This window comes from Castor canadensis, chromosome 15 (genome assembly GCF_047511655.1).
Source record: "Castor canadensis chromosome 15, mCasCan1.hap1v2, whole genome shotgun sequence".
NCBI lineage: Eukaryota > Metazoa > Chordata > Mammalia > Rodentia > Castoridae > Castor > Castor canadensis.
In genome coordinates this window covers 102,133,422-102,145,812 of record NC_133400.1, presented here as the reverse complement: position 1 = coordinate 102,145,812, position 12,391 = coordinate 102,133,422, and the positions used below count along the sequence as shown (strand labels likewise).

Sequence of the window (12,391 nt, the reverse complement as noted above, 5' to 3'; positions counted from 1 at the left end):
TGCTGTTTCCCATTGTTTTTACTTGTAGATAACGTGTAGGAATGGCTGCTGTTTATTCTGGCATTTCCTTTAAGCTCAAAAGCAAGACAACTTCCTGGGAAGATAAACTAAAATTAGCTCACTTTGCATGGATTTCCCACCAGTGTTTTCTTCCAAATAAAGAACAAGTAAGTTTAATGCAAATCTTTCATTTTTATGATTTAAAATAATCACTTCTGTCTGGCACTTGTGGCTCACACCTGTATCCTAACTACTCAGGAGACAGAGATCAGGAGGATCTCGGTTCAAAGCCAGCCTGGGTAAATAGTTGGAGATACCCTATCTCGAAAACACCCCTCACATAAAAGGGATGGCAGAGTGGCTCAAGGTGAAGGCCCTGAGCTCAAGCCTCAGTACTTCAAAAAAATAAAATAATCACTTGTACAAATCACATATTGACATTAAGTTAAAAGATTAGAAAAAAAAATAGTTGGGTGGGGGAACTTCATTGGAAGTTAAGAATGTCAATGGAAAAAGTCTGGAGATCTTTCAGTTTGGTAGATTGAAAGTTGGGAAGTAGAGAAGTGTTGTAGTTATTTTAAGTCATGGTGGAAATAGGTTTGCTCCAAGAAGGATGTTGCTCTTGGTTAATATTTTTCAAGCTCATTTGGGTAAAAAGTAGTGAATGCAGTGAGCACTGGGGTGACATATTAGATCAACCCTAATTCCTGGTATTAGGATACCTTCCCAGTATTAGGAAGGCAGCACAGGATGTGTTGAGATGGATTATAATTGTTGAAGTGATGGTGGAGTGTGAATGCAGAGCAACCATGGTATCTAGTAGTGTCCACAACTTCTGTACATTGTTCCCTGGAAGTGCTACACAAGGTGAGAACAGGTGGCCCTGGTAGGCCAATTTGATCAGTGTCCACTGTCCTTATCCTGAGAGTTTTTCTGTTAGCATTGGTCACTTACTACTGATACTGACAGTTCTAGTATTGGGAGCTGAAGCTTTGGGTTGGGAGTTGCAGTTCAGTTCAGTGGCAGAGCACATGCCTAGTATGCTTGAGACCCTGGGTTCCATCCTAGCAACACACCCATACACACACACACACACACCCCCCCCCACACACACACAGAGCCATGAAAGCTGAGGCCTCCCCATCTTTCCTCTGTGCCAGAGGAAGCACGACACAATCCTTTTTCTCACAAAGTACTTGTACGTCACTTGACCTTGACTGTCTCCAGAATGAGGTAAGTTTAAGGGTAAACTGCTTGTAGCTGGGAGGCCACCACACAAATCCTTGTGCTTTGTCTTACACTGCTTTTTTGCTTTGTGTATGTGATATATTCTGTGGTCATTCTGGGCATTTGTTGTGTTTCTAACTCTTAAAAAAGGGAATAAGAGGATTTTGCTTATTTGTTTGGTTTTTGGCAGTACTGTGGTTTGAACCCAGGGTCTCTTGCTTGCTAGGCAGGTGCTCTTCCCCTTGACCCACATCACCAGCCCAGAAAAGGGAATAAGACATACCAGAGTTTCACCTGAAACTTTTTATTAGCTTCATATGAAGACAAAGTAGGTTGTTTTACCCCCTTTATTCATTATTAATAAATATTTTAAGATATCAAAACATTTATGTAATATAAGATTATCACAAGTGAGTTTTAAAGACAAATTTTTTCCCTTGTAGTTGGATTTGATCATGGCTGGATGTCCCCATAACGCCCAGCATCTTTATTTCCCATAAAAGAATTTCACCTGTTTTCAGGCTATTTTCTTTTTTTCCTAATTCAGGTTTTACTTGATTGGGCAAGACAGTCATTGGTTGCATTTTATAAGAAAAAACTTGAGCTGAAGGAAGATATTGTCGAAAGGCTTTGGGTGTATATTGATGACATTCTTCATAGCAGAAAATTACAAAATCTCCTGAAGAATGGAAAGACAGTTAATCTTCAAATTTCCCTCATCAAGGTAATTAGTGGTCTCATCACTTAGGTATATGTGCACCTCTGTTAATTTTCTGCAGTGCTTGCGTTTGATTCAGAGTGTCATTTGTATGAAGATGGAGGAAGTTTCAAGGTAGGAGAGGAGACAAAAGTAGAAATATCAGAATTGTAATAATTGGTAATTATTGAATGTTTATGAACACTGCTAAGCACTTTGTGTTGTTTGATATTAAAGAAAGCTTACAACTATTTTACAAACAGGTATTGATTACTTTTTAATTGGAAAGAGTAGCCAGCAATTGTGCTACTCTGATTGTTTATTTATCACACAATAATAGGAGGGGATTTCATTGTGATAATTCTGTACATGTGTACAGTGTACCTTGAACAAGTTCACCCCTCCATTATATTCCCATTCCGCCTTTCCCTTTCTCCCCCTCTTTTCTTTTCTTTTTTTTTTTTTGTGTGTTTCTCCCCTCTTTCAAACAGTGTTTGGTAGGTTTCATTATGCTGTGTGTGTAGAGAGAGAGAAACATGAACACATTTGTGTGTCTACGTGTATGTGTATATATATATGTATATATAGTGTACTTCCATCCTCTTCACCCCTCAGCATCCTTTCCTTCCTCCTCCCACTCATCTCCCCTGCCCCATGACAGTCTCTCATATACATTCATGTTCTGTTTTTTTTTTTTTAACCTTTCTTTTGGTCTGGAGGGAGATCAAAGGGCAAAACCTGGACAGGAATTATTGACTGAAAGTCAAAAATCTTGAAGTCTCAGATCAGAAGAGTGAACTTTAAGCCAGGTGCCAGTGGCTCACACCTGTAATCCTAGCTACTCAGGAGGATTGTGGTTTGAAACCAGCCTGGGCAAATAGTTCACAAGACCCTATCTCGAAAAATACCCAACCAAAAAAGGTTTGGTGGAGTGCCTGAAGTGGTAGAGTGCCTGCTGAGCAAGCATGAGGCCCTGAGTTCAAAACTCCAGTACTGCAAAAAAAAAAAAAAAAAAGTGTGAACTTCATTTTCAAAACAGTATTTTGAAATCCCATGAGAATAGCTAGTTACAATAAAAACTAACAGAGACACTTAGTGTGTGATAGGCTCAAAGAGGTAAAGTAACTTGCCAATTGTCACATGGTTAGTAGGTGTCAGAGTTAGGATCTGAGCCCAGTTGTGCCTGATAGCCTTGCTGTTGGACTTCATGGGTGCACAGGCAGGAAAATCAGCAGAGACGAAGAAGGCAGGCAAGCTGTGGATGGTTCTTGAGACTACATTCTCCACTGTGTCATTTTAGATACCAAGATTATTCTGAATGGTCCTTCAGAGCATGGCAGGAAGATTTAGAATATCTCTATGTTTAACAACTTGAGCTGTTTTTTTTTTGGTGGTACTGGGATGTGAATTCAGGCCTCATGCTTGCTAGACTGGTGCTTTACCATTTGAGCCACTCCACCAGGCTTGTTTTGTGTTGAGTATTTTTGAGAAAGGGTCTCAAAACCTGTTTGCCCAGACTGGCTTCAAATTATGATCCTCCTGATCTCTGCCTGCTGAGTAGCTAGGATTATAGGCATTAGCCTCCATTGCCAGCTACATATATTTTCTAGCTGTATAAAATATTAGTACTGTAGTATGTATATATAACTTGTAAACAAATCACATTTTGGGGCATAAATGTGGAAAAGACTTTCATCAGTGAGCTGTGTAATCAAACACCTGGAGCCCCCTGGCTGTGTGTTGACATCTGGGACCTGGTGTGTTTGGTGCAGCTTTTCCAGAGTGGTCCTGAAGCTCATCCAGGACAGAGTTCATCCTCAGATGCATAAGGCCAGGAGCAAGTCCTTTAGCCCATCAGTGAGTTTAGGAATCTGCCTAGCTTTCATAGTCAGTGTCTAGATTTTGGAATCTTTGAGAGCAGTGGACAGTGGGTCTGCTATGTAACAAATGAGTAGTAGTATTTGCTTTTCTGTTTATAACATGCCCTTTGCTTTGGTTTTTTGATAGGAAAAGTGCAGTTGATCTGTAAAAATGTATGTTGGGCCACAGGGTGATGACTCAGGCGCCACTGTCTATCTACTTAGTAACATTTGTGCTGAGTTACAGATTTAGGGTCTCAGAAGAAGTAACCACCAGCATTTAAGCCTTACAAAACCTGAGTTTTTTAAAACGCATAGCAAAATTATAAAGCCAGGAATCCTATTTGGAATTGATATTGGTAGGAGATGGGTATGTGAAGGAATTAAAACAGGCACTTTGCTTTCTTTTGATGTACTACTAAGCAGATGTCAGGTTTACATAGATTGAATGATCTGGGCTTTTCACATCAAGATGTGGAAGAGGAGCAACAATTGGTTGATTGTGTATGTGTGGGTTCAGAGAAGTCATGAGTCTTATTTCTTAATACTCAGATCATAAACGAGAGAATAGCTGAGTTCTCTCTTTCGGGATGCCAAAGAAACATCTGTGCTGTCCTGCGTTGCTGTCAGGGCATCTTCTCAACGCCTGCCCTTGCTGTCATCTACACAGCCAAACAGGAGTTGATGGTGTCCTTGCTGAGCCAGCTCTGCTGGTCAGCCTGCAGGCAGCCAGAAGGAGCCGTGACAGCCCAGCTATTCGAGGTCATTCACCTGGCTCTTGGCCATTACCTCTTGCTCCAGCAGCAGCAGGCCAACCCTAGACGTGTCTTTGGGGATGTGACTGGGCACCTGCTCCAGCCCTGCCTGATCCTGCGGCATTTGCTTTCTGGAGGTACGTGGACACAGGCTGGCCCAGGCCAACTGCGGCAGCTGCTGAGCCGGGATGTCAGAAGTCAGATTGAGACCCTTCTTCAAGGTGGAGTTTTTCAGCCGGATCTGCTCTCATCCTACAAAGAGGAGCTCTTGGATCAGCAGCAAGACGACATGAAAATGGGAACCCTGAAGGGTCTTCTTGCTCCAGTAGACACTGTGATTGCTAGGCTGGTGGATGCTGGCTACTGTGAACCAGATCTTCATGCTTCTGTTGTGGCCAGCTCTGTGGCCTTGCTGTACAGGCTCTTTTTGGATTCTTACCTTAAGGAGGGAAACCAGTTTCTCTGCTTCCAGGCTCTCCCCAGGCTGTTTGGCTGCTTGCGACTCTCACGCCTGCAGGAGGGACAGACGGAAGCCCTGTCTACATCAGACTGGACTACAGAGCTTCTGGCTGTGGAGCAGCTGCTGAACTCAGTGGCCACCAACAACATCTACAATGTAGCCGCCGACAGGATCCGGCATGGGGAGGTGCAGTTCCACTTCTACCGCCGTGTGGCTGAGCTGCTCATAAACCATTCACAAGCACCTGTGCCAGCCTGGTTCCGCTGCCTCAGGATTTTGATGTCTCTGAATCATTTGATTTTAGAGCCAGACCTGGATGAACTGTTGTCTTCAGCTTGGATTGATGCTGAAGTAACAGAGCTCCGAACCAAAAAAGCCCAGGAGGTTCTTATTCACACCCTTTTCCAGACATATGCCAAGCTTCGTCAGGTGCCACGGTTGTTTGAGGAGGTTTTGGGGGTGATCTGCCGTCCAGCTGCTGAGGCACTGAGGCAACCTGTGCTGTCCTCAGGCCCTTCCACAGCACTCTGTGCATGCCTCCTAGAGCTGCCACCAAGTCAGATCCTGGACACATGGTCCCTTGTGCTGGAGAGGTTCCAGGATTTGGTCCTCCCCTATTTGCAGAGTGATGCCGACATGGCCCTGAAGGCCCTGTCTCTGAGCTCATTGCTGCACTGCGTCATGTTCAACATGCAGAGCCTGGACAGCAGCATGCCCCTGCCAGTCATCAGACGGACACAGTGCACAATGGAGAGGATGCTGGGAGAGCTCCTGAAGCCACTGCTGGCCCTTCTCCTGGATCCCCCAGATGCAGAGCCTGAGCTGTGGCAACAGAAGGTGAGTGACGCCACGTGCCTGCTGTCTTACACCTGGGCTCAGGTGGATACCACCCTCAGTTTGAACTGTAGCCAGTATCACTCTGTGGCTGGTCCCCTGACTGGGGATGCTGTGGACATCTCGAATCTCCCCTTGTTGATCCCAGGTGTGGAAGCACAGCTCTGGAGGAAGGTAGAGAAGATTACAGCACAGTCCAGCTCTCTTGGTAGGTATTGCTTAGAACAGCTCTACCTGCAGAAAATGAAACGGACTTTAATGCAGACTGGTTCCAGTTCTGAAGAAGCCCTCCAAACTCTGCAGCATGATGCTTCCTACATTCTTGGTTCTGGCAGAGACAGCTTGACTCAAGGGACAGTGGCTTCCTGGGATGGGCAGATAGGGACCGTGAGTGAGCCCACATACCCCGTAGCACACTGGCACTTGATTGTGTCAAACCTCACAGTTTTAATTCCCTACCTTTGTCCAGATGACGTGAGATACCTGGCCAGTGTTCTTTTAAGAACTTTACCAATGAGCAAAGCCCAGGAAGGCTCAGCAGATGAAGACCCGTTTATCACCCTTGGGAAAGTATCCACAGCCCTCCTTCACAGCCCTCTCTTTCCAGAGATTCAGTCTCTCCATTCTGCCTTCCTGATGTGCATTATTGTCAGATGTTCCAGCATTCTCTGCTCTGGTGCCCATGATGACCTGGGTCTTCTTAGACAGCAGCTGCCCTGGCTTTTTGAAAAGGACCACCACAAGGTTGTGGCTCATTGGGAAAACAGGTTTGCAAAAGCCGGACCTGATGGTGTAGAACGAAGAGAAGTTGCCCAGAACTTACTATCCCTGGTCAAGAGGGACTTCCCTATCCATCTGGAGGAAGAGCAAATAGCAGACCTCTCAGAGCTCTTGGAAGTTGTCTCCACCCTACACCTGGACAGCCTCTCACCTCCCTATCATGTGCGTTATTTTCTTCTGTTACTGTCCATGGGTGTCGCCACACTGAGATGTTCTCAATTGTCCTCTTTGGCCCTGCAGTTCTTGGTGACTTGCTATCAGCTTCTTGGTGCCCTGCAGAGAGGAAAGAGTGCCCGGTCTGTGTTCAAGGTCATGTATGTCAGTGATATTTTTGAGATCGTGCTGACTTCATTGTTGCAAGCCAGTCATGTGTTCTTTGTTGAGGGTGATAACCCCTCTTGGCTGCAGCTCCTCCAAGTGGTGGGGACATTCTTGGAGCAGCTAATGCAGATGGTCATCCAGCTGAAGCTGAGCGTGGTGCTTAATTTTGGGAAAATCCTCACATTCCTCTCAAGGTGCAAATTGTACACTGAGTCAGCTTCCAGCAAACAGTTGAAAATCCAGAGCCTTCTGGGCAGCCAGCTTCTTCTGGTATCTCTAACCAAGTTGTGCCAAGTCCTAGGATCTTTCGTAAAAGAGCAGAGACAGCCCCAGGAGACCCCCTTCGTACTTCCCGAGCTGCTGCAGCAGGCTGTGCTACAAACAGGTGCTCTCTGCTCAGCCGTTGGCGCCAGGGGCCACCATCTCCCCTCAGCTTTCCTCTCAGCCATTGCCACACTCTTGGAAGTGGACCTGAGCCAGCACCACAGAGACAGAGCGCCCGAGATTGCCCAGGTGGCAGACAGAGCACTGCCCTCCCATGCTGCCCTCTACCGGGACGTTTACACTCAGCTGCTGTCAGAGCTGCCAGCCCTCGTGGGGAACATTCCATCCTTCCAGGCAGCCTTGCGGTTTCTAACTCTGTTCTTTTTGGCCCCAGAACTTCATCCCAAGGAGGGCTCCATTTTTGCCTCCATGTTTCATGCTGTGAAAAAAGTTCTTGCAGGTAAGATGCTTCCTTCTGAACTAATTCTGTGCAACAGGGGCTCAGGTCAACAGGAGCTCAGCGGCTGCTTGATGAGTGGCTGGGCCTCCATTCAGAAGACGCCACATGGGAACAGCTCCTCCAAACCCCCCCATCCTGACACCCAGAACTTCATTTCATCTCTCTGCGTTCTTGGTACATGTAAGCAGTCACCTTTATGGCTTTCCCCACCCTTCACATACTGCAGCCTTCTAGGTACGCCCCTCACTTGTTTTAGAGATTGTCCTGTATGTGTTTAAAGTTTCAAAACCTCCTGTTTTTGGACTCCAGCTTTCTCTGGCCATGGGTGATTCACATAGATAATGTCATCTTTAGGAGGCTTCTTTATGTCAGGCCTTTTGTACCATAGATTGACAGATTGTTGGTTGGGTGTCAACCTTCCAGGCCAGCCAGCCAGAACCTCAGATGGCCTAGTGAGAGAGCTGGAGTGTTTGTGCACAGTTGACCTCTGTATTCCCCAGGTCAAAAGGTATGGGCTCCTGTGCAGCCCTTGAATGATAATTATGAAAACTATTGAGAAATATCTAAAAAAATTAGCGTTAAATAAAAAAATCAATAATATAAAATGTTAATTATGCTATGATTACAACTACATAAAACACACATGTATATGTACAAGGGGTAGGAACACATGCAGAAATTAAAATAATCATTGAGTAAAATAATCATTGTAATTGTTGCTTCGTTCTTACTCCACTTTAATCCTGTATTTTAATTGTAACAAATCAATACTGTTTTCTGTGATTTAATTAAGTATAGCATAAAAATTATTGGATTGATATTTTCGAATGTCTGCTTAGAGCCTATTTACTCTAAAAATGACTATATTTAGTTAAAATAGTGAAAGGTTATAGAGATTTGTTGCCCTTATTAGTATGTAAAAATTAAACACTTTTACTGTCCCCCAAAACAGACAAAGGTTAAGTCCAATGCCTTCCCTGTTCCAAGAGAGCTTTCTTTTCAGCTTTGGTGGCTGCTGAGGGGTTGGGTAAGAGTTAGGATGATCTTTTGAGGTGAGGCTGGGGGAGGCAGTTAGCCAAGTCTGACTCTCAGCATGTGCAGAGCTGTTTCCCTTGGAGAAGCCTCAAGGGATGGAGCCGTGGATACATAGGGCTAGTGGGGCCTTTGGGAAGTGAGGCCACCTGGTCTGCCTGGGCCAGCGCCAGACTTGGGTGTGTGGTCCAGACAGCACTGCAATTGTCTGCCTGTCAATGACTTTCCTGTCTTTGGCTTAAGTGTGGATTAACTGGAAAGACTGATGTGACATTGTTCTGTTTGAACTCTGCCAGCGACTCTCCCCTTCTTACTGGGGCTAAAACTAAGTCTTTGTTAAGGCTAGTGGCAGTGTACTAAGTGGGCGTCCTGAGACTGCAGCTGGTGTTTGAAGCTCTGCTCTGGTCACTGCTCCTTTTTAAGCAAGGCACTGTGTTCCCTTCCCCCAGCCCTGGTGAGCGTGGGGGTAGGGGGGCAGTCTAAGTCTTCACTCTTTTTTTCTTTTTGGTGGGACTGGGGTTTTAACTCAGGACTTGCAGGTACCCTATCACTTGAGCCACACATCCAGTCCAGCCCTCATTCTTAACAGCCCTGGACTTTTGGTACCTCTGACCCCAGGGGCAGAACCTCAGTCCCTGTCCCCTCAGCCAGCCCTTGTACACCTGAGCCATTATGTCCTGTCCAGGGACATGAGGAGTGAGTGGTGAATGGTTGGGAGAAATGCCAAGTAGAGGAGCCCAAAGTGCTGGTGAGGGAGAGGGAGCATGCAGGTGGCCTTGAACAACCCAAGGGTGGCCGTGTGGTGCTGTAGTCCCTGTCCTGAGGTTGGCTAGTGAATGGAAGCTTTAGGAAGAACACTTAGACACTAGAATACTCTGCCTCAGCCAAGTCACTGAAGCCAGTGCTTTAGAACAGGCCCTCTGTGCAGGACCTTCTGCTCTGGAAGAAAGCTTTGGCCTAACTAAGTAGTAGACATCTACAGAGATCACAGGGGAGACTTGATGTGCTATAAACCCAACCAGAATGTAGGACTGGGTGGAGGGGAATGCATGCAAGCCAAGCGTGAGTGACTGCAAAGCATGGCCAGGCAGGTGAGGGTGGGGAACCTTCCAGGAAGAGGCTCCTGCTACAGGCACTGCATCCTTTTCTCACTTGCCAGCACAGGGGTTGGGGCTGAAAGAGGCCATGGGTCAAGGATCTTAGAGCTTTGTAGGAGCCTGATACCTACATCTTCGTTACCCAGAGCTCCTGGTCCCTTACCCTATGCTGTACCACTGAGCACGAACCAGGAAGAGGAAGGCATTTTGACAGCATGGGTATTCTAACTGCTGGCTTGAAGGACATGCTGGGGTCAGTAATAGTGGGCCTTGAATGCTCTGCTTCAGGCTTTAGTGTGAGACTGCGGGCCAAAGGGCCTTGAACATGCCAGGAAATTCACGGATGGCTCAGCGGACAGTCTCAGAAAGTTCAGGGATCTTTTGATCTTTCCACCTTCCCACTTGACAGCCCATTCCCGTTCCCAGACTCATTTTATAATGGAAATAGAAAGAAAGGTAAAGTAATAGTTACTGCCCTGCTGTGGTCCAGTGGTATGGGTTCGAAAGCATCCCAAGTCGTCTGTGTGTATGTGCACAGGTGCAGCAATGTGTGAACCCGCCATAAGTATCTACGCCCCTGCTTTTGTCCCTAACTTGATCGAGACAAGAGTTTTTAGAGGCTGCATGAGTGCACACTGTCTCATACAGCTCACTGTTGTGTCTCTTGCCTGCCACATCTTAACAATTTTGGTTTCTTCGCCCACAGATCTGGATACTTCTGCTCAGGTCACTCAAGATGTTGAGCCTCTCTTGGGAGCCCTGTTCACCCAGATGTTGGAGGCTGGGACAATGGAGGACTTTGGGCTGGTGATGTGGTCTGTTCTCCAGGGGCTGGATGTCAATTACACGTGGAGGGCTGACTTACAGGTAGGTGGGTAGCTTTCTTCTCTCTCTGCAGATGCCAGAGCAGTGTACACTTCAGTGGGAAGGCTTGTTTGGGATTCTATGTCATTCCTAAAATTAAACAAATTCCCACTGACAGAGCGGAGGCAGGACAGGAGCCATGGGAGGGAGCCTGGCTGTGAGGCGCCTGGCCTTGGGGGAGGAAGACGTATTTTTTTAGACATATTTACAAATATGTGCTCTTACTATGTGAGATGCTAAATATTACATATTCACAGTGTTGACCCATGAGAAAGTTAAGTTATGTTTGCCCACCATATGTTTGCAAAGTCACACTTGGTTTGGCCACCTAGCCACAGGCCAGCATTTGAGAATCATGAGGGCTCACATGTTCCTACGTAGTTTCTCAGAAAGTCTTGTGCAGAGTTGCCTATGTGGAATGCCTCACACACAGCTCAGCAATGCTGAGGCTCTCTTCTCCCACATGATCCTGGGTACTGGACTGGTCTCACTTACTTCCCCAGTGGCACTAGAGGAAGAAAGCGTCCATGTCGCTAGCAAAAGCTCTTTTCTACCTCAGAGTGGCTTCTTGACTCCTGGTCATAGTTAACACCTGAGATTGGGTTTTTATTTGGGTGGGAGGGTAATGAGGACTGGGAAGGGGCAGGGCAGAGTTGGACACAGGGCCAGCTCTCTCAGCTCAAGGGTCTGGGAGCTTTGTACCAGCCCCACCCACTGCCTGCAGTGCTTGCCCATTCTGAACTTTTGCTGTGTAGCTCCACAGTTGATTGGGCCTTAGCTTTGAGAAGGACTCTGGGTTTATGGGCTTCCCTTCAGCAAACCTAGGAAAAATAAACCCCAAGTTTTTATTTGGATGAGTAGTCAGCAGAGGCTTCAGGGAGGAGGAGACTTGAGCCAAGAGTTAACAAGTGAAGGATTTGGAGGGGCAATGGGTAGGGCACACAGCACGAGAGTGTGCAGGTATGCTAGAGCAGAGAGCATGTGAATGTGAGTAAATGGATGGGCACAGGGCCCTCAGTGTATAGATTTGTCCTCAGGTGTACAGGAGAGTGGCAACTGAGACTTGCAGGCATGCTCAAGGAGGAGCATGACCTCAGAACAGAGGCCAGGGTCAGGCTTGGCTGAGGGGCTTCACAGTGTTAGAGGAGGGGTAAGAAGCTGTTGTGAGGCTGAAACTGAAGGTGTGAAACGTGGGCATTTAATAAAATATAGAGGCATTTGATAAAAGCAGGTCCTTGCCCACTTGTGCTGTGGTCTAAAACCGTCACCTGTGATCACCACATTTCACCCAGCATTTCCTCCCAGCTTGTCAGTCAGCGTCCTCTGTGGACAGTATCTTGGCAAGATGGAGTCTGTGGTTAGCCCTTGCTGAGGTTGCTGTCCTGGGCCCTTCATGTGCCAGCTTTGCCAGAGCTTCATGGACCTTTGTCTGTGTGCCAGCCTAGAGGGTGTCATCACTCTCAGAACTCAGCCCTGATGGTCCTAGCCCTGAGCCCAACACCTGGGGTCTCCAGGGCTCTTTCTGTCATGTTATTGCCAGCAAGTGCTAGTGAGAGGTCTAAGGGATTGGATGCCCCGTTCTGAAGGGTCCCCTCTCATTTCAGGCTGTTTTGTGCGCTATCAGATTGCTCAAGCTGCTGCTGAGCTGCCCACTCAGTGGAGAGAAGGCCGGTCTGCTGTGGCGTGCATGTCCTCAGATCATCACAGCTCTGACGGTGAGGGACCCCTGGAGATCTCCCCC

General features: G+C 46.8%; 1 protein-coding gene across 4 annotated transcripts in view; it reads left to right on the top strand.

Moving 5' to 3' along the window:
* Urb2 (URB2 ribosome biogenesis homolog) overlaps nucleotides 1–12,391 on the top strand; it is a 70,617-nt gene that overhangs the window by 1,478 nt on the left and 56,748 nt on the right. For 2 of the 4 annotated variants that reach the window (XM_074056905.1, XM_074056906.1), the window contains exons 2-6: nucleotides 29–167; nucleotides 1,775–1,951; nucleotides 4,336–7,657; nucleotides 10,493–10,653; nucleotides 12,255–12,365. In XM_074056905.1, the coding sequence (XP_073913006.1) occupies nucleotides 42–167; nucleotides 1,775–1,951; nucleotides 4,336–7,657; nucleotides 10,493–10,653; nucleotides 12,255–12,365 (3,897 nt within the window). In that variant the 5' untranslated portion in view covers nucleotides 29–41. Of the gene's footprint in view, nucleotides 1–28; nucleotides 168–1,774; nucleotides 1,952–4,335; nucleotides 7,838–10,492; nucleotides 10,654–12,254; nucleotides 12,366–12,391 lie in introns of all 4 variants that reach the window. The other 2 variants (XR_012442242.1, XM_074056904.1) reach the window with 2 other exon arrangements.